This window comes from Melopsittacus undulatus, chromosome 1, assembly GCF_012275295.1.
Source record: "Melopsittacus undulatus isolate bMelUnd1 chromosome 1, bMelUnd1.mat.Z, whole genome shotgun sequence".
NCBI lineage: Eukaryota > Metazoa > Chordata > Aves > Psittaciformes > Psittaculidae > Melopsittacus > Melopsittacus undulatus.
Window position 1 is genome coordinate 72,002,184 of NC_047527.1, and position 23,496 is coordinate 72,025,679.

Genomic DNA, 23,496 nt, shown 5'->3' on the forward strand with positions numbered 1-23,496 from the left:
TAACCACACTCTGGGCCCTGTCTCCACCAGTCCCAGATCCAAAACATCTTTTGTGTTGGTTTGCTTGGGTTTATTTCCAATCTCTTCAGGTAAAAAGGGACAGAGATTTTCAAATCAGCTTCTCCTTCCTGTGTTGCACAGAGTTCCAGGAGGATGAACCGACCCAGTCTGGAGGCGAGCAGGTGTAAGAAGTATTGGATATGGGATATCTACCTCTGCTGTGCTGAAGAAACAAAGCTGTCCCATTGTTCCTAACACAAAAGATACAGGAACACACTCACAGATACACAAATATATGCATATGTATGTATTTGTACCTATTTTTCAATCATGTTTACATATTGATTTTTATACATGTTTTATGTATGTCATAACACATGCTTAGGTGGGTAAATGTCTGCACAGTAAGTACATATGTATCATCACAGACTGGTTTGGGTTGGAGGGGACATTAAAGACTATCTAGTTCCAGCCCCCCTGTCATAGGCAGGAACACCTTCCACAAACCAGGCTGCTCAAAGCCTTGTCCAGCCTGGCTTTGAACACTTCCAGGCCAATACATATGTAAATATATATAATATATATATGCAATAGATGCATTTAAATGCAATTATGTCCATGCACACGACCATACAGTTCTCCTGTACCTGCATTACAGATGTGCCATATACACGTGCATACATGTGTGCCCAACTCACGTATGACAGTCCATAACTTCCCAGCCGTGCGACCACTGACACGCACACATATGCGTACAACACCGACCCCCACACAAACCCGTGGGTCCTGCCCGGAGTGGTGGCTACCAGCGCCCCGGCCCCACCGTCACCTCCCCCGGCCCGCCTCGCCGCCAGGGCCGCGCTGCCCATGCTGCCGCAGCGCGGAGGCAAACGGCCCCCCGCCGAGCCCCGCCGCGGCAGTACCCCCTGGCGCACAGGCAGCGCGGAGGCTGCGGCCGGGGCTGCCCCGAGCGGCCCCGCTGCCCCCTCTCCCCTCCCCGCCGGAGCCTTGCGGCCCGCCCGCGGGCGGCGCCGAACAAAGGGCCGGAGCGCGCCGCTGCGGGCGAGCGCTGAGGCAAAGGGGCTGCAGCTGCGGGCCTCGGCCCCCCCTCCCCGGGGGGAGGTGCCCGGCGCGGGGACCGGCCCGCCGGAGAGCCGTTGGGGATTGGCTCGGCCGGGTGCGAGCCGAAGGTGCCGGGGAAGCCATCTGCAGCGCAGGCGATTCCGCCGCCACCGCGCGGGGGGGGAGGGGGCTCTCCCCTGCGGCCCGTTCGAGTCTTTTTTGATTCCTGTACGTGCTCCCTCCCCCTGTTTTTGTCTTCTCCCTTTTCACGGGATCATGGCTACGGCGGTGGGGCCGTGATGTCCCCGGGAGCAGCCCCGCCGCTGCTGCAATGCTGCCCGCAGCAGCCCTAGCGAGGGGAGGCGTTTGAGCGGCGGCCGCACGTCCTCCCCGCGGCACCGCCGCCGCCTTTGCCCGCGCCCCGTGCGACAAGACCGGTGGGAGAGGGGCCCCGCCGCCCGGCAGCAGCGGATCCGCCGAGCGGGGCTTTACATTTATCAGCGTAATATTACTAATATTAGAACCCCACCGACCCATCAAGGCGAGAGGGAGAGCGGAGCCGCGCACAACATGGCCACTCTGCTGCGGAAAATCGGGCTGATCCGGCTGCACAACCGGGACACGGAGGACCCCAAGCACCACCACCACCGCAGCAGCAGCAGCCAGCAGGGCTCCTCGCTCAGGGGCAGGGGCAACCAGAAGAACAACAGCAACAAGCCGCAGCCGCAGGGCCCCCCCGGGGGCGGCGGCTGCAGCAGCAGCAGCAGCGAGAGCAGCCCCGGGGGCCACAAGAACAAGAAGGCGCCGGAGCTCCCCAAGCAGCCCTCGCAGCCGCGGTCGGGCGGCGGCAAGGAGAAGCCACGGGAAGCGGCCAGGGATCCCGGCGCCGGTAAGGAGGCGGCGCAGCGGCCCGGCCCCGGTCCCGGCTCCGGGTGCGGGTCGGGGCCGGCGCCGTTAGTGCCGTTGCCGTCGGGGTCGGGTCCGCTGGCGCCCGCGGGCCGGCAGCAGCACTGCACGCAGGTGCGGACCCGGCGGCTGATGAAGGAGCTGCAGGACATCGCGCGGCTCAGCGACCGCTTCATCTCGGTGGAGCTGGTGGACGAGAGCCTCTTCGACTGGAATGTGAAGCTGCACCAGGTGGACAAGGACTCGGTGCTGTGGCAGGACATGAAGGAGACCAACACGGAGTACATCCTGCTCAACCTCACTTTCCCCGACAACTTTCCCTTCTCGCCACCCTTCATGAGGGTGCTCAGCCCCCGCCTGGAGAACGGCTACGTCCTCGACGGCGGAGCCATCTGCATGGAGCTGCTCACCCCCCGCGGCTGGTCCAGCGCCTACACCGTGGAGGCCGTCATGAGGCAGTTTGCGGCCAGCTTGGTCAAGGGGCAGGTAGGAGGGTCCGGGGGCTCTCACTCTGAGAGTGTGTGGCAGAGGGATGAGAGCTTGTGCGCGTGTTTGGATAGGGACCCCAAAGGGCAGCGGGTCAAGCCTGCCTGTGGCTGACCTTGACCAGGCCTCGGGGACAGCTCTTCCCCAAGGATCTCGTATTACTGGTGGGAAGGAGGCAGGGACACACATGTTCTGCACTGGGGTCCCTTCTCTGTCGGCACAGCAGAGGTATGTATGGGGCAGCTTGAAGGAGCAAGGAGCATGTGCATCCGGCATGTCCTCCGGCACATCTTTTGTCCCTGTGCTTGGCTGTGCTGCGTGTGGCACCAAGATGTCATGCCTTTTGCCCCCAAGAGGCATCTCCCTCACCCCAGAGTAGAAGGCGCTCTTCAGGCTGCAGTGGGGTTTGGGATTCAAGACTTCCACCTCCTGCCCTTCGCCAACAAGTCAGCCATGCTGGTCCCCTCCGGGAAGGACTGCTGCTGGCATAGGGCGAGACAACGCTGAAGCTTTGTCTGGTGCTGTCCTGAGTAGCACCCGCTCAGGGGAGAAGGGGCAACCGTGGGTTTGGGGCTTGGCTCACAGGGCAGAGGTGTGGCATGGAGTTACATCTGGAATTTCTGCCTGAGCTGCTGGCAAAGTTGTGCGAGTTTATGATCTGGCTACTCAAAAAGAACAAGTCGTTTCGGGCACGTACTGCAGCAGCCACACTATTCCTGCCAGCTCTCCTCTCTGGAGGAGGTGCCTGATTCCCCCGGCAGAGGATCTCATCTGAGCTGAATCAATGTGGTTTATGCTTTTTTCCCCTTTCTCTTCTGCAGAGTATCCTTATAAGTTTTTCTTAATCCGTTTTTATTAAATGGGTAAATATTGCTGGTAAAACTCATAGACAGTCTTTATTTGTGGTTACCTTAGTGGCCAATATACACATGGCTGTGAGAGGGTGATTTTCCTGTTCAATTCGTGAATGCCCTTGAACCCAGGGGACATGCACAGCTCCACACCTGAGAATAAATGATACTGAGTAACTTATTAAATTCATCTCTTGTAAAGGAGGTGCGGGGGGAAGAGTAAATGACAACATATATTTCATTTACTTAAAAATGAGGTTACTCTTCTTCTGTGGAGCTACTTGCATGAGCAGAAGTAAAAGTTTGGGTTTTTTTAAGACTCAGAGTTCATTTTTGATTATTTAAAAGACCCTTTTGTAAATGGCTGTCCTCCTTCTCTGCTTGCTTTGGGCCTGCTGCTCCTATTTTTAATCAGATAGTATTTTTCTCTGCACTTCATCTGAAGAGGTCAAGTTTCCTAGGTCACCTTGGGATATAAAAAAAAGGGGAAAAATGCGCCTTAATTTACATTGAGCCTGGGGTATGTTGAAGTTCTGTAGCTCCTCTTACTGCGTCTCACTAGTTCTTAACCCACCTCTTTTTATAGAGATTACAGTTGTCATTATTTTAAACAAGACTTTAGAAGGACAGTGCTAAATTATCAATATTGTATATAACAATTATTTAAAATCTTTATAAACATTCAGCATATTGCTGAATACTCAGTCTGAATGTTGAATGTAAAAGGGTTAAATTAAGATTTACTGGGATCATAAAATGGCTTAGTGAAGAAAACCACGGAATTGTTTTATTGGTAATAAATACTAAGCTATATAATCTGACAGTTTGCTTCCCTAAACCACTCAAGAGGTTTCCAGAAAGCAGCAGTAATTTCTGATAACAGGGGATGTTTATGTGTGCATCATTAATAAGCACATTTAAAATGCAAGACTTTCGGTAACATCCTTCCAGAAGTTTATGAAGTTAATTGCAACAAAAGAGAATGAAAGGCAGAAATAGATCGCTGCCAATAACTTAGTAGTTAAATAGGTGCAGTGTGAACGTTTCAACCTCTTGGATCGTTCATGCCAAGTGGAAAGGTTAATAGGTAATACTGGCAGTGCACTTAATTTCTGGGTTGGAGATATCTTCTGTGACAGGTTGCCAGCCTGTCACCATAGCCAGGCTCCGTGTCATGGGAGCCACATCTCTGTAATCGTACTCCCCTTGTTATGTAATCTCAACTCCATTGCATAATAGGGCTCAAAATACGACAGGCGTTCCCCTGTCCTCGTTTCATCTTTCATTTGACAGGTAGTCTACTTTTGACTGGTTTAAAAAGTAAAGCAGAGCCACTGAAACATGGAGAGCCGCGGGGCTGGGCTTGGGTCGCTCTTACCATGCGATGGCCTGCGAGGAGCCATCCTGAGCAAACAGCGATGGCTTACACCAGGTTAATTGTGCAGTTCCTCTGAGCAGCCTGCATCCTGCAATAGCGTGGAACACTCAGTGTGCTTGCTATTAATTAGAAAGGCTGGAAGGGCAAGGACCATCCTCCACCACCTCAAAACAACCCTGCTTGAGCAAATGGAGGCTGCGATGAGGCCGAGCGGGAGATGGGGCGCTGCCGGTGCCAGTGGGTGAAGGGGACCTTCTGGAGAAATGTCACTGATTCACAGCACCATGGTTTGGCGTGAAATCATGGTGACTGCTCGAGCCTGTGACGCATCTGAGCACACCTCACTGGCGTGGGCCTCTCTGTGAGTAGGCAGGAGAGAAGTTCCCTCCAGCGTGCGTTCCCCCTTTTGGCAGTTTGAGTGATAAAACCGGGGTGGCTGATGTCACTCAGTGTTTCTCATCAGTCCCGTTTAGCTGTGCTGACTGTAACGCTGCTGTTCTCTGCCAGTTCTTCAAAGAGAAGCACAGCGCTTCCCAGTCTTGTTTTGTCAGAGCTAAGTGCAACCTATGGATGTATATGACCACCTTCTTTTTGACAAAGCAGTTGAAAAGCAGACAAAACTAACACTGAAAATACATTTTCAGGCAGTCAGGATTCTTGACAAATCCAGATTTTTAAATAGATTTCACAGACCTTTTAGCAGAGTAAAAGAAAAATTGAGAGAAGCCATTCTGGCATTTCAGTGATGAAACATTCCACTCAGGAGCTATGTCAGAAAGGAGGTGTAAGTGTGCAATGCAGAAATTAGGAAGTAACGCTTTTCTGTTACTTCTCAGCATTGCCTTGTATGCAGAGAAACCTGAGTCCAGGTGCCCAAACCAAAGCATGTCTCCCAGGGACTGGATTTTAAAGCAGAGTGGTTGTTTCTCCAGATCTCACCAAGCAGGAACCATACAACTCAGGTGACCTTGCTTGAGAGATGTCCTGCCTTGTGGGATGCCTTTCTTCCTGTCATGAATCTAGTACTGCTTTTTTTGCCTGGGGAAAAAAAAGTCAAATGGAAGAGAGACAGTTTCTGTTTGAATGAAACAGTTCAACAGACCCAAACTATGTTTTTTTTTATTTCTTTTCCCTGTTTTTAAGGGGGGAAAAGAATAAGTTAATTAACAAACAAGTTGGGATTTGTTTGGTTGGTTGCTTCAGCTATTCAGCTGAGAAAATCAATTATTCACACAGCTCTAGTCAGTATCTTGAGGGGAATTCTCAGTACATCAAAGGCCTAAGACTGTTTATCTGTCTGGGATCCAGAATCTTTATTTTTTAAAACTTGGTGGTGTCCTTAACTCAACTGTAGCCTTGGTTTTAAGGGGATGACTTTGTACTTGCTTCATGCACAGTCAGCTGCTTGCTGGCTCCCACCGCCATGGGCGAAAACATGGCCCTGCCAAACCTGTGAAATGGTAGCCCAGAGTCCCTGCAGAGCTAGCGTGTCAGCCAAGGAGGTGGGGTGATGCTAAGAAAATTATTTAAATACCAGTTGTTTGTTGTCCTGGAGGTAGCTGTGCCACATGCCTGTCTAGGCAGAGCCTCCCATGTCTATCTGTCTATCCAGGCTGGGGAAGTGGCCCTTTCAGTATTATTCGTTCTTTGCAGCAGCCTTTAAAATGGTTTACTGATAACTTAAGAGAGATTTGAAAACAAATCTGTTGCTCTTTGCTTCCTGATAACAGAGCTGTTGTCATGATAATACTGAAAACTAAAGGAAAGAAGGGGGAGCAGTGCCAGTGGTAGAAGAGTGATAAAACAGCGGGAGGTTCGTCATGGCTTTCCCTGAGTAATGCACACGGCTGAGGCCAGAACCCATGTTTCTGGGAGGAGCTTGTTTGGAAACACAGTGGATGAAAAGGAGCAGACTTTGTCCAAAAGTAGGACAAGTAGATTTTGTGTCATGTAATACACATGTTGTTTCTCACTGGGGAGGAATGATCTTGTGCTGGTTTGGTGGAAGTTTTAAAGAAGACGAAGTGACATGCCAATGTCCAAATAATGCATCAGGAATAGTTTTTTATGTATTTTTTGAGAATAACTAGCACAGATGCATCTTAGTTCCTTGAGGATTTGAGGTTTAAGATTACATTAGTGCTGACCAATATCTGCCTTCTTCACTTGCCTTACGATTCCCTTGTTCTCTCTGTTGAGCCTGGGGACAGGACTGCCAGCCAAGGGCAGCTGTCAGTTAAGTGGTGAATGCAGATTATATCAAGGAAAAGGTTGTTTTGAAGAAAACATTCCTTTATATTTCCAGCGAACAGAAGGAGCATAAAGATTCTGTGAGGACATACTAAAATAGGAATGGGGAACTCCTAATTACAAGTATTCTTGCTGTGGTGGGCCTCTGTATAATGATTTAAATAAAAAGAAAATGTAATTTGTAATTAAAACTTATTTTTCTATTGGAAAATTTCCTGAATTGAAATAAAAGTTGTTGGTATATAGTACTTTCATCCCTCATTGTGGTGTTAGAAATACCTTAGTGGTTTCCCTCTGAGTTTGCTTCAAAGGGTATGTGCCTTGTATGACTGTTGGACTGATCTATCTTTCCATTTAAAAAATATAAGTATCCCAGCTGACTTCTACCAGAAAGAAACAGGAGAAATGGACTTATTTTATGAAAACAGACACAGAAGGTAGCTGTTAATCATAGTCTAAATTACTCCCTCTTCATCCTTTCAGACAAAAGTATGACTGAGCAGATAGCAGATGGGACTTGTGTGATGTCCAGGAGGTCAACACACTCCAGGTCTTTCACATACATATAGCAGAAATTAATTGCAAATCCTTGGGTTTTCATACTCCAGATGCTGGGTTTGAGGACTGTAGCCATGAATAAATCAATAGATCAGCTAATCTCAAAGGCTGCAGAAATGTGTAAGAGAACATAGTGGTCTCTGAATTATTTGGAGACGTTGTATCCTATCAGGGCCTTAAAAAATAAAACAGGCTTGCTTTTTGATTTTGATTAGTTGCCTGAACAGATGAGGCCAGTTTTAGTCAAGGAAAGAAAATGCTGCTTTAGGTCCATGGCTGAAAAACACATTGACTCATACAAAAAGATGACAGAGAAGACAAAGGATGTATTATGGAGCTTGGTCCCCATGAAAAGGTACAAATGTTAAGCCAAAGAGGTAACAGAGTACTGTTTAGCTACAGAGGAAAATTAGATATATTTGCCTTCTAAGACATCTTCTCTATTGCAATTGAGAAACCTAGGATTTTCAAGCTGAAGTTTAAGTGGGAACATATATATTTGCTATGTTGAGATGCTAGGATTGATGAATGGGCTGGAAAAAATACTGTTCATGTGTACTCTGATATATTGCTGTTCTGACTATCCACCATTATTATGCAAATATATGCTACTGAGAGGAATGAAGACATAGGGATTCCAACTCATTGAAGTAGGAGGCTGGTTTAATTCTTTTAAAAATCAGGAGGAACATAATCTCTGTTTTATCCCTTCAGAGCATAAAAAGGAAAATTTTAAAATACTTTGAACCATCATTCTTAGTGTTAAAATAGACATTAAATAAGTTAAAACACTAAATTGAAACAAACTACTTATGTTAAAACATGCTTTTGTGGCAGGTAGAACTAATTCTTCTGATCTCCTAAATAAGAATTTGAAATAATTGCTGCTTTGGCTAATAAGAAAATTGAATATGCTCAAAAGAGCATGATTCTTCTTCCCTGAATTATAAAAGAAGTCCTCATTTTCTTCAGTGGAAGTTTTCAGATAGAACTGTGTAGCATTTGGGTGTTTTGTCAGGTACTACTTTGTTAAAGAGCGGTATTTTTTCAAACGCAGAAAGCCTAGTCCCAAGGGGTGATGTTGTGTCCCCCTGAGTGGGCATCTCTTCTCACAAAGTGGGACGTTGGTTAAGTAACATAATACTAGCTGCATTTCTTTTTCCCCTCTAAGCTCGTTTTGGCTGATGAGAGTCAGGGAGAACTTCAGGGGCTGCAGTGGTTATGCTGTCTGAATGGCTCAAAATGTCTTAAATTTAATGTGTGCAGGATCCAGTTGTCTCAGTTGTAAATGGAATACTTGGTTTATGTGAAATATCATCCCAGAATATCATCATGCTGTTCCAGTATTTAAAGGGAGGCTACAAAGAAGACAGGCTCCCTGTTTACAAGGAGTCATGTGGAAAAGGCAGAAGGATAATGGGCACAAGTTACCTCTGGGGGCATTGTGACTAGACACAAGAGTGAAATTTTTCACAATGAGGAAAATCAGGCATTGGAATACTCTCCCCAGGTAAGTGGTGTATTCCTTAACACTGTATACTTTTAAGATTCAGCAGGACAAGTAGGTGGGCCATCTAGTCTGGGTCATGCTTTGCCTAGAAAGGTTGGACCAGATGGTCCTTGAGGTCACTTCCAACCTGGTATTCTGTGATTCTGCGATCATAATATTTTTGAAAAGTATGTGGCCTGGGGCTGGTCATACTCCACAGAGTCATTTCTGGAGGGTGCTGAGCACTCCACATTGTTGGTCTTTAGCTCTGGATGGAAGCATCAGTAATTGAATAGATCTTGGAAGCTGCAGGACAAGCCGCACAGGAAGGACATGGTGCTGTTACCTAACCTGGCTGGCAGTAAAACCAGCACTGCACTGGGAATCTAAAGAGCATAGGCTAGGGAGAAGCATGGGTGTGCTTTGATGAAAGTGAATTAGCAGTCCTTTATTGGTCTGCACAAAACAGGTAAGTGGGCACCACCTTTATGATGTTCAGATTATTCCTTTTCTGAAGCAAGGTGCAAGTCTGATTTGTCCCATTTCAGTCAAAAGTCAGCTTGAGGAGTGGTACATCACATGTGTCTGTCCTCAGTCACGTGTGGCAGATGTGCATCTCCCTCGTGTATGTGCAGAGCTTGTCACTGCAAAATGTCTTTTTAACTGCTTCATGGTTGTTAAAATATTGTGTTGTTAAAATTGATGGTCCTCATCGATTTAATCCTCTTCTGCGCAGGCTCACCAAAACCCCTGGAACATCTGCCATGACTCCTTAGTAGAGTTACAAGCCAGTCATGGTTCCAAAACTGCATTCAAAAATGAGTCAAAATAAACTGGAGGAAGGAGGAGTAAGCCTGCATTATGAAATGGTCTGGAGCTCAGATGCTTCTCATAATCAGGCTTTATGAACTGTGGAATGACTAGATATTTCTCCTGTGTCTAGGTCTGTGTTACAGATGGTAACAAACTCCTAGCTGCAGTAAGAAGTATAGGGCTTATTCCCAAAATATGCGCCCATAAAAATACCTAAAGCATCACATGCTGTTACTGATTTTTCACATTTTCTAGGAATTTCTATAAATGACAAGATTCTATAAATGGCAAGATTATTTCTATTAAAATATACCTAGTATTGCAGTGTTCTATAATTATTACGTGGAGGAGGATGTTTCACAGAGCATTTAGGCTGAGAAGGGGTGATCTGAGTCTACCTTCCAGGTTTTGCCACTGACTTCAGGTGAAGTAATGGGCAAGTCATATAACTTCACTGTATTCCTCTTTCCCACCTGTGAAGTACAAGTAATCCTCTTGCCAAAGGTCATATGAGGATACATACTTAAAAGTACTCAGAAGTGGGGGCTCTGTGGGTAGATGTCCGTGCGCATAGTATGAAACATGTTGTAGTCAAGAGATTGACACATTTGTATAAATAGAGGAAAAGCACATTGGCTTGTGACTAATCTTACCAAATTTGATCTTAACTAGATTCAATGTTCCCAGAGGTAGCCTGCTTTTTACGCCTGGTTTTAGCATTGTGAAGCTTTGGTAAATTTGGAGGTAGACATTGTTGTCTGAGGTATTTGTCTTTACAGCCTTTCTTAATGGATGGATTGAATTGCTTTGCTTGGGTTTACATTCATGGTTGTGTTTAACTTGGGTAACCACTTGAGGTTACTGATGTGGAGGACCTGTGGGCTGAGGCAAAGACAGGTTGACATGCTCCCAGTGTTTTCACCTGGACACACTCTCAGTAACTGCTGGTACCTGATCTGACAGAGACGTAGTCCAGAGAGCTCAGCGGAAGGCTGAAAACGTCCCTTTGTCATTAGACTAGCAGGTGCCCCTTTGATGGCAGGGGAGAGGGATCATCTCTTTTGACAGACACCCACATCCCTGGAGATGCTAGAGGCACCTTCCAAGAATGTGGTTGGCTGCCAAAATTTTCACAGAATCATGGAATTGTTTGGGTTGGAAAGGATGTTAGAGATCGTCTAGTTCCAACCCCCTGCCATAGGCAGGGACACCTTCCACTAGACCAGGTCACTCAAAGCTCCATCCAGCGTTGCCTTGAACATTAACAGGAATGGGGTTGCCACAGCTTCTCTGGGCAACCTGTTTCAGTGACTCACCACCCTCACAGTAAAGATCTTCTTCCTCATACCTAATCTAAATCTACTCATCCAGATTAAATCCATTCCCCCTTGTCCTGTCACTACTTGCTGTTATAATAAGTCCCTCTCCAGCTTTCTTGCAGGCCCCCTTTAGGTACTAGAAGCTGCTCTAAAGTGTCCATAAAGCCTTCTCCAGGCTGAACAACCCCAGCTCTCTCAGCCTGTCTTCATATGGGAGGTGCTCCAGCCTCCTGATCATCTTCAGGGCCATGTGCTACAGCAGGTCCACATCCCTCTTCTGTTGAGGACACTAGAACTGTACACTACTCCAAGTGAGGTCTCACGAGAGTAGAGTAGAGGGGCAGGATCACCTCCTTCGACCTGCTGGTCACGCTCCTCTTGATGCAGCCCAGGATAAGGTTGGCTTTCTGGGCTGCAAGCGCACACTAAAGCTGGTTCATGCCCAGTTTCTTATCGACCAGCACCCTGAAATTTTCTCCTCAGGTCTGCTCTCTATCTCTCTGCCCAACCTATATTTGTGCTTGGAATTACCCCAGCCCAAGTGCAGGACCTTGCACTTGGCCTTTTTCTTGTTCTTTTGCCAATGTAGAGTTTGTCCCACCCATACAATGCAGGAAGGGAATTTCTTAACCCTCATCTGTACTGACATCATGCAGCTTACTCGGTGCTGACTTTAGGGAAAAGTGAAGTGCAGTGCTCTAGCTGTCAAACAAGGATTGGGGCTGTAAGTGTTTATATCGATTAAGAGCCGCTTGCACCAGACTGCACACAGACAAGTGAGTGTTAATAATTACTCAGCTGGAACTCAGATTTTTTTTCCTGGACAAATAACAGTCAACTCTGAGAAGGAGCAATTTAAAGGATGCTTTAAAGCTGGAACTTGCTGAGTTTTCACTTCTTTGTGTGGATTAATCTTAAAAGGAGACCAAAAAAGGCGTGGAAAAACTGCTTTAGAAATTATACATTTGCAGGAAAACATCCCATTTTTAATTCACTTATGCTGCATCATTAACAGTATTTGTCTACATCATTTTCTATACTGCTTTGTTTTAGTTACAGCTAATAATTATATATAGTGTAGTATAAACTGTGTGGAGTTTTTGAGACATGATTAACTGTGCTTCATCAGTACATCAAGAAAAAAATATAAACCACATAATTGGGAGGAGAGACCATGTAGATTGCACTGTAACAGTGATGTTGTGACACACTGAGAGCATGACAGTAGCTTGCTTTAGCATGGCTTTACTTTTGAATGCTTCCCTAATGACAGTTGAAACATTTTTCTCTGAAACTTGTTTAAATAGTCTAGAATTAGGCTGGTTCAGGCTTAAGCACTGTATTCTTCTGTTACTTATCAGAAAAGATTTGAGTATGTTTGCATAGTATGCAGCTCTGAACAGTTGAGGCCCAAAGCTATTAGTCTCTGGCACATTAGTGGAGTACATTATGTACTGGAGACTCAGTGTGTGTTCCAGCTCTCAGAAAATCCACCGGTACTGCATCATCTATGGAGAAGCCTGAGACAACAGACTTGGAAGATGGGCATATCCCTGTGGGTCTCTTTCCTGTTCTGGAGGGCTCACCATGAATGCAGTGTGTGGCACAGTGACTTCCAGCAGCCTTTTATGTACCTCTCTAAACTTTTGCTTGTTTTTCTTCTCTTGACATTTACCTAGAAGTGGGTCACTAAAGCCTGCTATAGAGATCTCTTAAGAGATGAAGAGAGAAAATGAAACTGTACCCATAAACCGTTATGCTGGCTTAAACAATGGGCCACATTTAGCCCCATGCAGAAGGCAGGTGTGGCATCCCTGTCCATGGCAGGGGGGTTGAAATTAGATGATCTTAAGCTCCTTTTCAACCGTAACTGTTCTATGATTTTATGATTCTATGATTTGCCCTTGGAAAACCAACCTTGAGTTATTTGCATATCCAGGACTAATGAAAGGGAAGCAGGGCTGAGGAGTTTGTGTTAGGGCCAATGTTAACAGTGTGATGGCATGCCTGCTTCTGAGTCTAATAGCTGTGTATTGTTTGCAATTAATACATCTTCTTGTTAACCAGTCCAGGAAAAAAAGTCTAGATCTGCCTGAAGGGTTTGCTGTGGCATCTTAGAGATGTGTAGCACAGAGGCTTATGCTGTTTCCAGAATAACCTCAGTCTTGTAAGGGCTGTTGACCAAGTGCAATAAAGCCTAGAAAATTTGGGACCTATTAACACAGGGATTTGCATCAGGAGAGGACTGAGCATGGCCTTGAAGGATTCAGGGCCTGGCTACATAGTGCAACAGCTGACCTGTGTTTGGCAGTTCAGCTCCAAGTATCCAAGTTGGACTTGGAGACCTGCAGAGATCCCTTCCAGCTAGTGCGTCGGTGATCGTATGATCCTGTGAAAGAATGGACACCATTATGTAGTCCTGTCTTTCAGGTAGTGCCATAAGTGATTCGACATGGAATCATGCAACTGTTGGAATTGCTATGGTTGGTTTGAGAGAGAGAGAAATCCCTTCATCACTGCCAAAGGAATGCCACTGAGGCCATCCTCATTCTGGAAATACCAGAAAAAAATGTCAGGACTGTTTTTCATGACGCAGAGGCCAGACTTGGGCAGATACGTAGTTGTAGTGGGATTACAGGGCTAAAGGACTTCAGGCTTCATTCTTGGTATCTCAGTACAGGACTTAACTCTGTCTTTGCACCACTTCATGACATGGTGGTGTTGGAGAAGAAAAGATACAGTGCATCGCTGATAATGACACTGAAGGACATTAAAGAGCTACTAGATCTCAAGTTGAATATTTTTAAGGATGCACTTCAGTGTCACATAGCCTCTGCAAGAGAAGGACTTGATGATGGGTTCACGATTGTGGAAAAATGTGTAGACTGCTGTGGCATCACTGGGAAATAGAAAAGTTCCCAGATTTGCCCACAATGGTCTGTAAATATGGGTGCCAAATACATGTGAGATACACCTCAGGTCTTTTGCAGGGGCTGTGCTCCAGGAGATCTTTCTCCTGGCAGGTATCAGGGTTATAGACTGGATCCTTATCAGCTGTTTGTTCAATAGCATTAGTTCAGTTACAGAGAGTAGACAAGTGGCATGCAATTGCTCACTGTGTCATGCAAACCAGCTGCAGCAGGATCATGAGTGAATGAGGGGGCTGAGTGCTGCACATGTTCTGCATTTCAGTATGGCTGTGCAAACCAGTTGGATGCTATGGCATTACTTTCACCTTTCATATGTTTCTAGCGTGTTAAAATTATATCTTGAGAAGTACATGAAGTCACAGCAGATGGCAAAATCTGAAATGTTCTCTCCAACTTTTTATCCCTTTATGAAAAGCACTCAGTGTCTGAAAGTATTGAAAGTATTTAAATAAGCTCCTGGTGCAACTTCTCAGAGCTAAAGTCGACATTAATATCTTTATGAAAGGCTTTCTTGGGTTTTCTCCATTGTTTTTAATCTTTCAGGAATGTTTTGATCTTGTTCAGATACTGGTTTGATACCTTTTCCTGATCCTGTGCTGAACACATCAACACATTGGCCATGTAAATGATCTGTATTTCTGAGCACGGCAGTAGTGACGTGCATGGTTTAGAGACTGGTCAAAATGCAGTTGTGCGCAATGGAGCTTTGGCCAGCATTGTGTGTACATACTCCGTTTACTGTATTTGTCATATTTACAGAATGCAGCGGCTCATAATTTCCTGAGCAGAGTTTAAATGACTGCGTGTTTAAGTAGCAGTCTGAAAATGAACTGTAGTCAGAGCTGGTAATGGTGCCTGTTAATGTCTTTGATGCTTTCATTTGTAATTGTGTCCAAAATGCCATTTTTTTTTTCACTAAAGCTTGGGAAGAGCTTTGTGGGAATGGCAAAAAGCTAAAAATCATTAAGACAGTAGATACCACCAGAGTATAGACTCAAAAGTGTCTGAACTGTTGGCTGAAATTCCAGCCTTCTTTCTTTATACCTCAGGTTTCCTCGAGGCACCAAAAAGGGAAAGTTTCAGTCCACAAGGTTAAATTTAATCCAAATTATAAACATCTGGCAGGATATTGGTTAATAAGAGCCAGTGCTAACCATGCCACCCATAGTTTCTGTGTAAACATAGAAATACATGGGCTACGTTGGGGTAGGATTAGCTGGTCTTTGGTGGTACAGTTTACATGCAACCTCCATATGGTACCAGAATGGAAGTGTATTTCATGATCCATTCATTACATTAATAGCAAAGAAGTATGAGAAAAAAACTCGTGGAATGATGCTGATTTAATCTGCTGTGGTTCCAGTAACATTTTAGATGATGTGGTATTCACTGCGTTATTGCAGCACCAAAGAATTACTTAACTTGTCTGAAAGCAGAATGTAGCTGACGCTGAGAGTGAGCGATAGGTGTTCTCAATGCAAAGATCCTATTTCTAGTACTGATTAGTATTAGTACTTTGATAAAGCTGGGAAAGACATGGATCATACTGTGCTATGAAGGTATCAAAGGTATCAAAGCCTATCAAGTTACAGAAGATAATATGCGTAAGACAAGAAATAAATAGCAAATGAACCTAATCCAGAAATTACCTAATAGAGTAAGTTTATATTTGCTTTTAAAATATTCCATTGATTTTGAGGACAGTATTTCCTGTGCTGATTTAATCTTGTGTTGCACTTTATCTTTTCCTTTGTTTCTCTAATATACTTCCAACAAAAGCTCAGATTAGGAAGAAAATACAAAACATGTTTTGTAACAACAAAAACACTCCTACGGGATATGTAAGATAATGAATTAATCAATGAGATTTTAAAAATATGTTACCCAGTTTTATTTAATTATTCCTTTTGTCACAAATAAAAAGAACATTTTCTAAGAAAATGTATTGTCTGGGTTAAATCAAGTACCATTCAAATCATCCTTATTTGGGACATATTAATTGCCAGATTAGTATGGGGATGGGGAAGGTGTCTTGCTGGTTAGTGTGTCAAGGGGTACTTAAAGAGGAAATGCATTGCTAGTGTGAAAATGACAACTAGGGAGAAAGGCGAGGAAAAGCATCAAAAGGTAAAATAGCTATTTTTGTGAAAACCAGAAGGGTCTAAATTAGCTGTGAATAAATCGAGGTGGGAATTAGAGGCTGTTCCTAATCTTTAGTTAAGGTAGGCTCTGAAAGAGAAGTCAAACCACACAGAAAAATGACTTACTGAAACAGGAGTAGGAAACAAATCTTTTATCTCATGTGTCCATAGTTTTGTTATAATAGGGGTGTTGCTGCACACAAAAGCCTATCTGTGCAATATTGTGATGACTTTCTAGAACAAAATGATTTGTCCACGCTGCAGATTAATTCTCCTCATTTTAGTCCATAAAAATGCCTGTGATGCTTCATAGAGTTTGTTTTTTTTCCCTTTTTTCCACCTCTAGAAACCTGATTATTTTCTCTATATTGTTTGTTGCATGCAATTACAAATGACTTTTTTTTTTCCTTAAATACCAAATTAACAGTAAAATATGGGAGGCAAATGGTGGCTTGATGCACCCTTCTGAGCAAAAGAATGGAAAAAATGAGAACATGCTAACTTGGTTCTTAATAATTGTAACACTGTAATATGGGATCTGCTCACCAAATACCATTTATTCTTAAAAAGACTTTCAGTGAATGCAGTGTATGAAAGAGTTACTAAAATTATTAGACTTGTGATTTTAATAAACTTCTATTTTGTTACAAACCCAGTAAAGTAGAAACTTTAAAGGGTGCTATTGCTGCAGAGCGGAATAATTCTGCAACTCTAATTCTTTCTTGTGTCTCTGTTAGTTGGTAATTGACATGGGCCAATGTGAAAAATAAGATAACCTATTAATAACTCAGTAAATGTCTCTGTTGCCAGACAAGGTTTTGAAATGATATACTGCCCTACTTTTAGAAGTAATATTTGATTGCAAAGTAATGAGGATGCAGTATACTTAAATTTGTGTATTTCCATGGAAGGGGTAATTAGAATTTTTCATGTAGGTTGAAAGCAAGTTGATTTTAAGGTGCTCCTGCCTTTAAGAAATGCTAGAGCTATTAATTTCTAACGGGTCAGGTTAGAAGAATGGAGCGCGTTTTGTGGGTTGGATATAATTTTTTAGTGACATTTTACGTTGGCAGTGGGGTGTGGGAGGTGAGATATTGGGTAGCCCTGAGACATAGCATGCAGAAACACTCTGCTTTGTGATGGTTCTCCAGGGCTGCTGACTAGACCATATTACAAATGTGTCATCAAAATCGGTTTGAAACCTCTTTCCGCCCCCCATTCCCAAGCTGGTACCTCAGCACCATTTGCAGCCTGCCTCCTCCACCCAGAGCTGCTGACGCTGGGGGACTAGAGTGGGCTGGGGAGCCTCCTCCTCTCCCATGGCTGAAAAGGGCTGCTGGGGATGCTCACAAAATCCTCCTGTCCCCAGGAGCCTCCTTGCTGAGGCACCTTTGCTGTGGCATACTGGTGTGCTCCTTACGGTCCCTGTCTGCTTAGGGCTGTACCCCTGCCATGGGGGGTGGGCATGAGGGTTGACACACCAAATAGTTTATGGTAGAGGTCCCTTAATTTATTTGCAGGGATCCCATGCAGCAGAGATGGAGGCAAGCCGTGTGGCACAGCCTCAGCAGCAGCCGCTGGTTGCTGCATGCAGGGCAGCATGCCAGCACAGGGGCTTGCTGGGAAGAAATAAGCCCAGCAGTTGTCTGTTTCTATTTTTTTCCCTCCTTTACTGCATATCATTTCTAATCATCTCTGATAATGCGTTTGTCTGCCCCAGTTTGAGCACTCTCTGCTTTCTGGTACCCGTAAGTGAATGCCTCTTGGCCTGATGCATTGAAAAGTTAAGCTGTGGTTTCCAGCTATGTGTTCACATGTTTAATGAAGGTTTTCTTTTTGTTTGGTGCAGGGCCGTATCTGCAGAAAAGCTGGCAAATCAAAAAAGTCATTCAGTCGAAAGGAAGCTGAAGCAACATTTAAGAGTTTGGTGAAGACCCATGAAAAGTATGGGTGGGTCACCCCGCCGGTCTCTGATGGCTGATGTTAGCAACCTGCACTTGACAAAAATGCTGAATAAAAGTACTGTGACATCTCCTCAGTGCTGTACACCGCCCATCCTTTTCTACTTCAGCTTCAGTTACATACCATGAATGTCAAGGAGACATCTAAGTTATTTATGAACAGATGTGTTTACAGAGGGAGAGGGAAAAAAAATGCTGTGTAGGATTATGTTTCAAGACTGGAGAATGGTCATCAGTGAAGTCACTTGAGCGGATGCTGAGATTGCGTCATTTGCCCCCATACAGCCCACATTGTCTTCAGCTTCTTTCCATGACAGCAGCACCAAACAGCGGTACTGGAAAGTCTGTCCATTACTGCTCAGTTCATTTAAATGTAAATGAAACAGTTAATATTTAATAGGGAAGCAGTGCATTGCAGGTACATGTTTGCTGTGCTGTTTATCTTTGTCTCCTAGCAGGTCAACATAACTTGAAGATTTGTCTTTATGTGGAACTGTGGTCTGCTGTGACTAAATTTAGACCTCATTTGTGCTCTATATATGACCTTTAATTCATAAATGAAACCAGAATGAAAATGCTGAAAGGTCGTAGTGTTGAAAAACTAAGTGGAATCACCCAACCGGTTACAATGTGCTATCTATGCTGATATTGTGATGTGCTGTTCAGAAATAAACCAGTGCAGTTAGCTGAAGGTTAGGTGGTTTTTTAAAACGCATCCATGCCAGGGCTCGGAGTGGGTGGTCGGTGGTAGCAGAACCATTATTACCCTGCCGGTACCTTCTGCAGTAGCATGTGGCCTGTCCGTTCTTCAAAATGGCAAACCAAACGAATGGAAATGGACAAAGCAACCTTAAAAAACAAATCTGCTTAATTTTAAAATGAGATGCCAGTAACAGAGTGAAAATTTTCAAGTCAAATGAAACATGGTTTGTAAGGTGATTTGCATGACTGGAATTTTCTTTTTTGTTTTCACTCAATAGGCATTGTATGTACTTAGAGCCCAGTATCTGAGAAAACCCACTGATGTATATAAATGTCCTCTTATTTAATCATGAAGATTTAAGTTTCTGGTAAACAAATCAAAAAAGAAAAAAAAACAACCAACTTTCTTAAGCGACTCCATAAAAGCTGAAGGTAATGTTTAGAATGGTGTAAGAAAAGCATTGAAAAATGTGGATTCCAAATGGAAAATCGTATTGGAGACATGCTGAATAAAATCACCAGTATCGTTTCTGTTGCCTCAGGAATTTAATCATTTTGGCCAACTTTTGTATTCAAAGTAATAGGTTTTCTATTGTGAAAATCTAGGCACCTTGTAGATAATACCTGTTGTGGTGATACTTTAATTGAAAGCAGGACAATATAGATTATAAAATTGATTTGGATGGGGAAGACAGTGTGTGTTTGCAAACAGTTTCCATTATATGCCTAACACAAGAGCAAATTGAAATGGGAGACTGTACAGAGAGCTTTGGAGGGTTGGAGTTTGATTTAAAACTACAGCAGAGAGAAACAAAAGAGTAACAAAGCACGGTGGAGTTTAAGCACAAGCAGAGAAGTAGCAGAGCAGGTGTTCTTCCAGTATTGGTGCAAAACCGCTGCTCAGGTTATCTATAGATGCTTTGCCAGTGTAGAAGTTTGTCAGCTAGATAGGGGGAAAAATAATCAAAGCCTTCACCAAAATGGCTACGCAGGTCAGAACCACTCAGTTTTGTGGATGTAGTTGGTTTCTTACACTTCTCATTTGCATCAGCTGCCTCTTCTCTTTCTCTGACCATTGGTGGTACCCACAGGGTATGCCTTACTTCAGTTATAAATGGAAATGTTTGGTACCACAAATTTGCCCAAATCTTGCTGTGAATTTATATCACCTTGCTTTGTACTTGGAAATAATACTATAATCAGTGTATATATGTTTTTCCCCTCAAACTGTGTATCAATTCTGTGCATCCAGCAGCAGAATGTGACTTTTGAGTGAGGAGTAACATTTCAAGGAGTTTATTTACTCAGTTTTATAAACACTTCTTTTTCTATCCTTTCTGAAAGAGGAAACAAGGGTGTTCAGGCATCAAGTAATTTGCAATCCCTACAAGGACTCCCTGAGAACCTATAGAAGAGGGATGTAGCACTGGTAAGCATAAGATTTGTTCTTTCCCTTTGGAAAAACTGTTCCCTCATCAGCGCAGTAAAATTATGTTAAAAGCAGTGTGAGGGTGTGGTAAATCTTGGAGGGAGGTTATTTCTTTTCTGCTGTTTTTTAACCTGTCTTCTTTTTCTGGCAGTGGGTTATTTTAAATCTTCCTGAGAACCGTATCTTTAATATTTAATTAAAGGGTTAGCTAAAAGGAGCATAGTGGGTGGATTGCTACCACTTCCCTCAAGCCTACTTATTATGTGTCTTCTTAAGTGTGCTTTAAATAGTTATAGCAAACATCATTGCTAAAAGTCACAGTTACTTTCTGGTTGTAGGAGGTTCTCTATATCACTCAAAGCCTTAGAGCAGTAGGAGAGGCAAATCAAAAATCTGGAGAGCTTTGAAGCTGTAGCAGAAGGGGAGCAGAGCGCATGTGATAAGCTGCAGCAACAAATCGTGCAAGGAAGAAAGCAGGAAAAGTACACTGCATGAGCTAGGGCAGGATGAAGTTCCTGACGCACCAAAAATAAGGCTGCTCCTATTGAAGAGACAACAGCTTATAGCAGGAGCAGCCTTTGCTGGGGGAGATGCCGGAAAAAGGGAACAGCAGGGAGCACAGAAGTATTATGCTTCTGACCAGGGAGGAAGGGAGATGGCTGGCTAAGAATGTAGTTAATTAAGAGATTTAGAAAGAGGGTTGATCTATTTTAGGGAAAATTAGTCCATGTTTTTTTCTAGCTGTATGCTAGACAGGGTCTACTTTCTCTGCAAAAGGCAAGCCTAAAGAGAGTATTGGGAAAAGAAAGGTCTGTTAGAGGAAGGAAGAGAGGAAGACCTGAGAGAGAAGCACAGGCTGAGGGGGATGTAACTGGGCACCTGAAACTCAGGATAAAAAAAGTCTGGTGATAGAAGGGTATGAAACCAGGGGTCAAAGGAGCGCAGCACAGCACCATAAAAAGCAATAGAGAGAGGTGAAGGACAGCAGTTTAGACAGGACCTACTGCATGAGCTGGTTTCAGAGTTGCTCCAGGTGCCTTTCTGTTGAGGAGCTTCACTGAAAAAGATCCTATAATGTCCTTTTTGTTTGTATACTAGAAAGCCATATGTGCTTCCTCCTTGTTCTATCCTTGTGGCAGCTGAGAAAGATGTTAAGCTTTGGAGCTGTGGTGTGGAACTGAAACCAGGCCGTTGCCTCACTTTTATGGCAGGAGTAAAGCCAAGTGTCATTCCCAGATCCCAAACTTCAGGAAGCCAAAGTCAAAGTAGATCAGCCAGTTGCCTGATTTGTCAAAGTTCCTCAATATCAAAGAAAGGGGAGAATTTTTCTTCAGACAGTAAACATCAACAGTCGCCCTTTACCCAGTCAAAAGTCTCCTCAGGATTTCTTGTACAATTAGCAGTCAGCAGAAGTCCTCCAGCTCTCATTATACCCATTATCAGGGATATTATTTTCCATCTGCTGTCCCCAGAACAGATGATCAATTTAAAATGAGCATCTGGGGAGGTGTGACGTATTAGGAAGTTGTTCCCTGGCTTTTTTAGAATATGTCCTTTTGGAGGACCTCCTTTCAGTCTGAAAAAGCTACTTGACCAAATACACGCATTGCACAGCGAACGCTTCTGATAAAGGGAGAAAGCTATCTCTGAATACCTAAACACTGAAGGATATCCACAAGGAGCAGAGCTGATGATTTATATGGGAATGTATTTTTGTGTCACTAGAAATCAGTCCTAAAAGTTCAACAATCACAAACTCACCAAAGACCTCTTGCACTTGCCTTGTTTTCTCTCCCGAAGGCAGTCAGTATATCTCCTTCATTCCAGCCTAAACTTCAGTCCTGAGTCCAAAGAAAGATAATAGGTGTGGTCTGTTCATTTGGTGCTATGACACTGTATTACATAAAACACTTCATTCTCCTTGTCCAAAGCAGGACATAAAATCCTAAAACAGAACTTCTTGCATGAACAGCAGGGTTGGAACAAAGCCTTTCTAATACAACAAATATATGCGATATGACTGTGTAATATACCCACTTTCAGAAGGCTCATTTTGAAAGCCATTCAGAGTCACAGCTGCCAAGCATTGATCAATGTGATGGCCAGTGCTCTGATGTGTGTTTATTTGCATTCCACAGGAACCTGCAATAGAGAGAAATCTATTCTTGATAGGCTGACTGTATAGAGAAAATACTTTAAAACTAACTGGCATTGGGATTTAAATCTCAGTGTATTTGCCATGTTTTACTTCTCCTCTCTCTTCCTCATGAAGATTTTCAGGCACAGACCTGGAACCATAGTGTCTTTGCTTTACACTAGCATTATGCCCAGTGTGGTTATTCACATGACTCCAACGAAGTGATCAATTATGAACACACTTCTTGTTGAGAAAGTTTTTAGAGGAAAAATGTCTTCCAGCTGAATGCTTGGGTGTGGAGCTTGGCTGGTGTACTGAGGATTTACTTTTTCGTGCTGGATGGGCAGATGCAATTCTTAGCTGAAATTACATGGGGAAGCATTTCCACAGAGTGAGTCAGTGTGAAAGGTTTATCTCTTCCGTGCAGTAGGTAAGTTCTGGTGAAGGAGATTCCTCTCAAACTGCACTATGAACTATACAAACAGAATTAAGCAGGCCTACCTGCTGGTACAGTGTAGTTTTCCAGTTACATATCCCCTTCCAGCCAAGCACCAATATGTATTAAATAGTCTTCTACAGACCTCACATTTCAGAAGATGACAGTCAGTAGAGATGCTGAAGAAAAAACTCATGGGTATGTATCTCCTCCAGCCTTCTTGATGCATTCCTGGGGGGAAGATGCAGCACTGATGTAAGTGAATGAGAGACCAAGAGGGCTGTGCACATGCACTAAGGGCATGCAGTGCCCTGCAAAGTGCCAGCTGTGGGAAGCTGGGGCAGCAAGCCTCCAAGCTTTCCTACGCCGTGTGCATCCTGTCTTGTATGCGTATACTGATCTTGCAAATACTTTACAAATGTGTGTGTTACTTGTACTGAGTCAAAGGGTTCAGTGTATCTGATCTGAGCAAGGATTTGCAGAGCTGATGTGTTACTAAATACACACTGGAGGTTTTTGTGTAAGTTAGCGACACATTTAAAGTTTTTCTTTGCCCACTCTGAAGAATAAAGTGGCTGTCAAACTAGGTCTGAGGACAAATAGGTTGAAAGTGAGTCACCTGCTAGTATCAGCACAGCTGCATTGGAG

The 23,496-nt window shown here is 44.0% G+C and overlaps 1 protein-coding gene across 1 annotated transcript; it reads left to right on the forward strand.

The window, feature by feature from the left end:
- The first annotated feature begins 1,131 nt into the window (after window positions 1-1,131).
- UBE2QL1 (ubiquitin conjugating enzyme E2 QL1) lies at window positions 1,132-19,377 on the forward strand. Its single transcript, XM_005153373.3, has 2 exons — window positions 1,132-2,454; window positions 18,033-19,377. Exons 1-2 carry the CDS (start codon window positions 1,633-1,635, stop codon window positions 18,162-18,164), a joined length of 954 nt encoding a protein of 317 aa, XP_005153430.2. The 5' UTR covers window positions 1,132-1,632; the 3' UTR covers window positions 18,165-19,377.
- The last annotated feature ends 4,119 nt before the right edge of the window (window positions 19,378-23,496 follow it).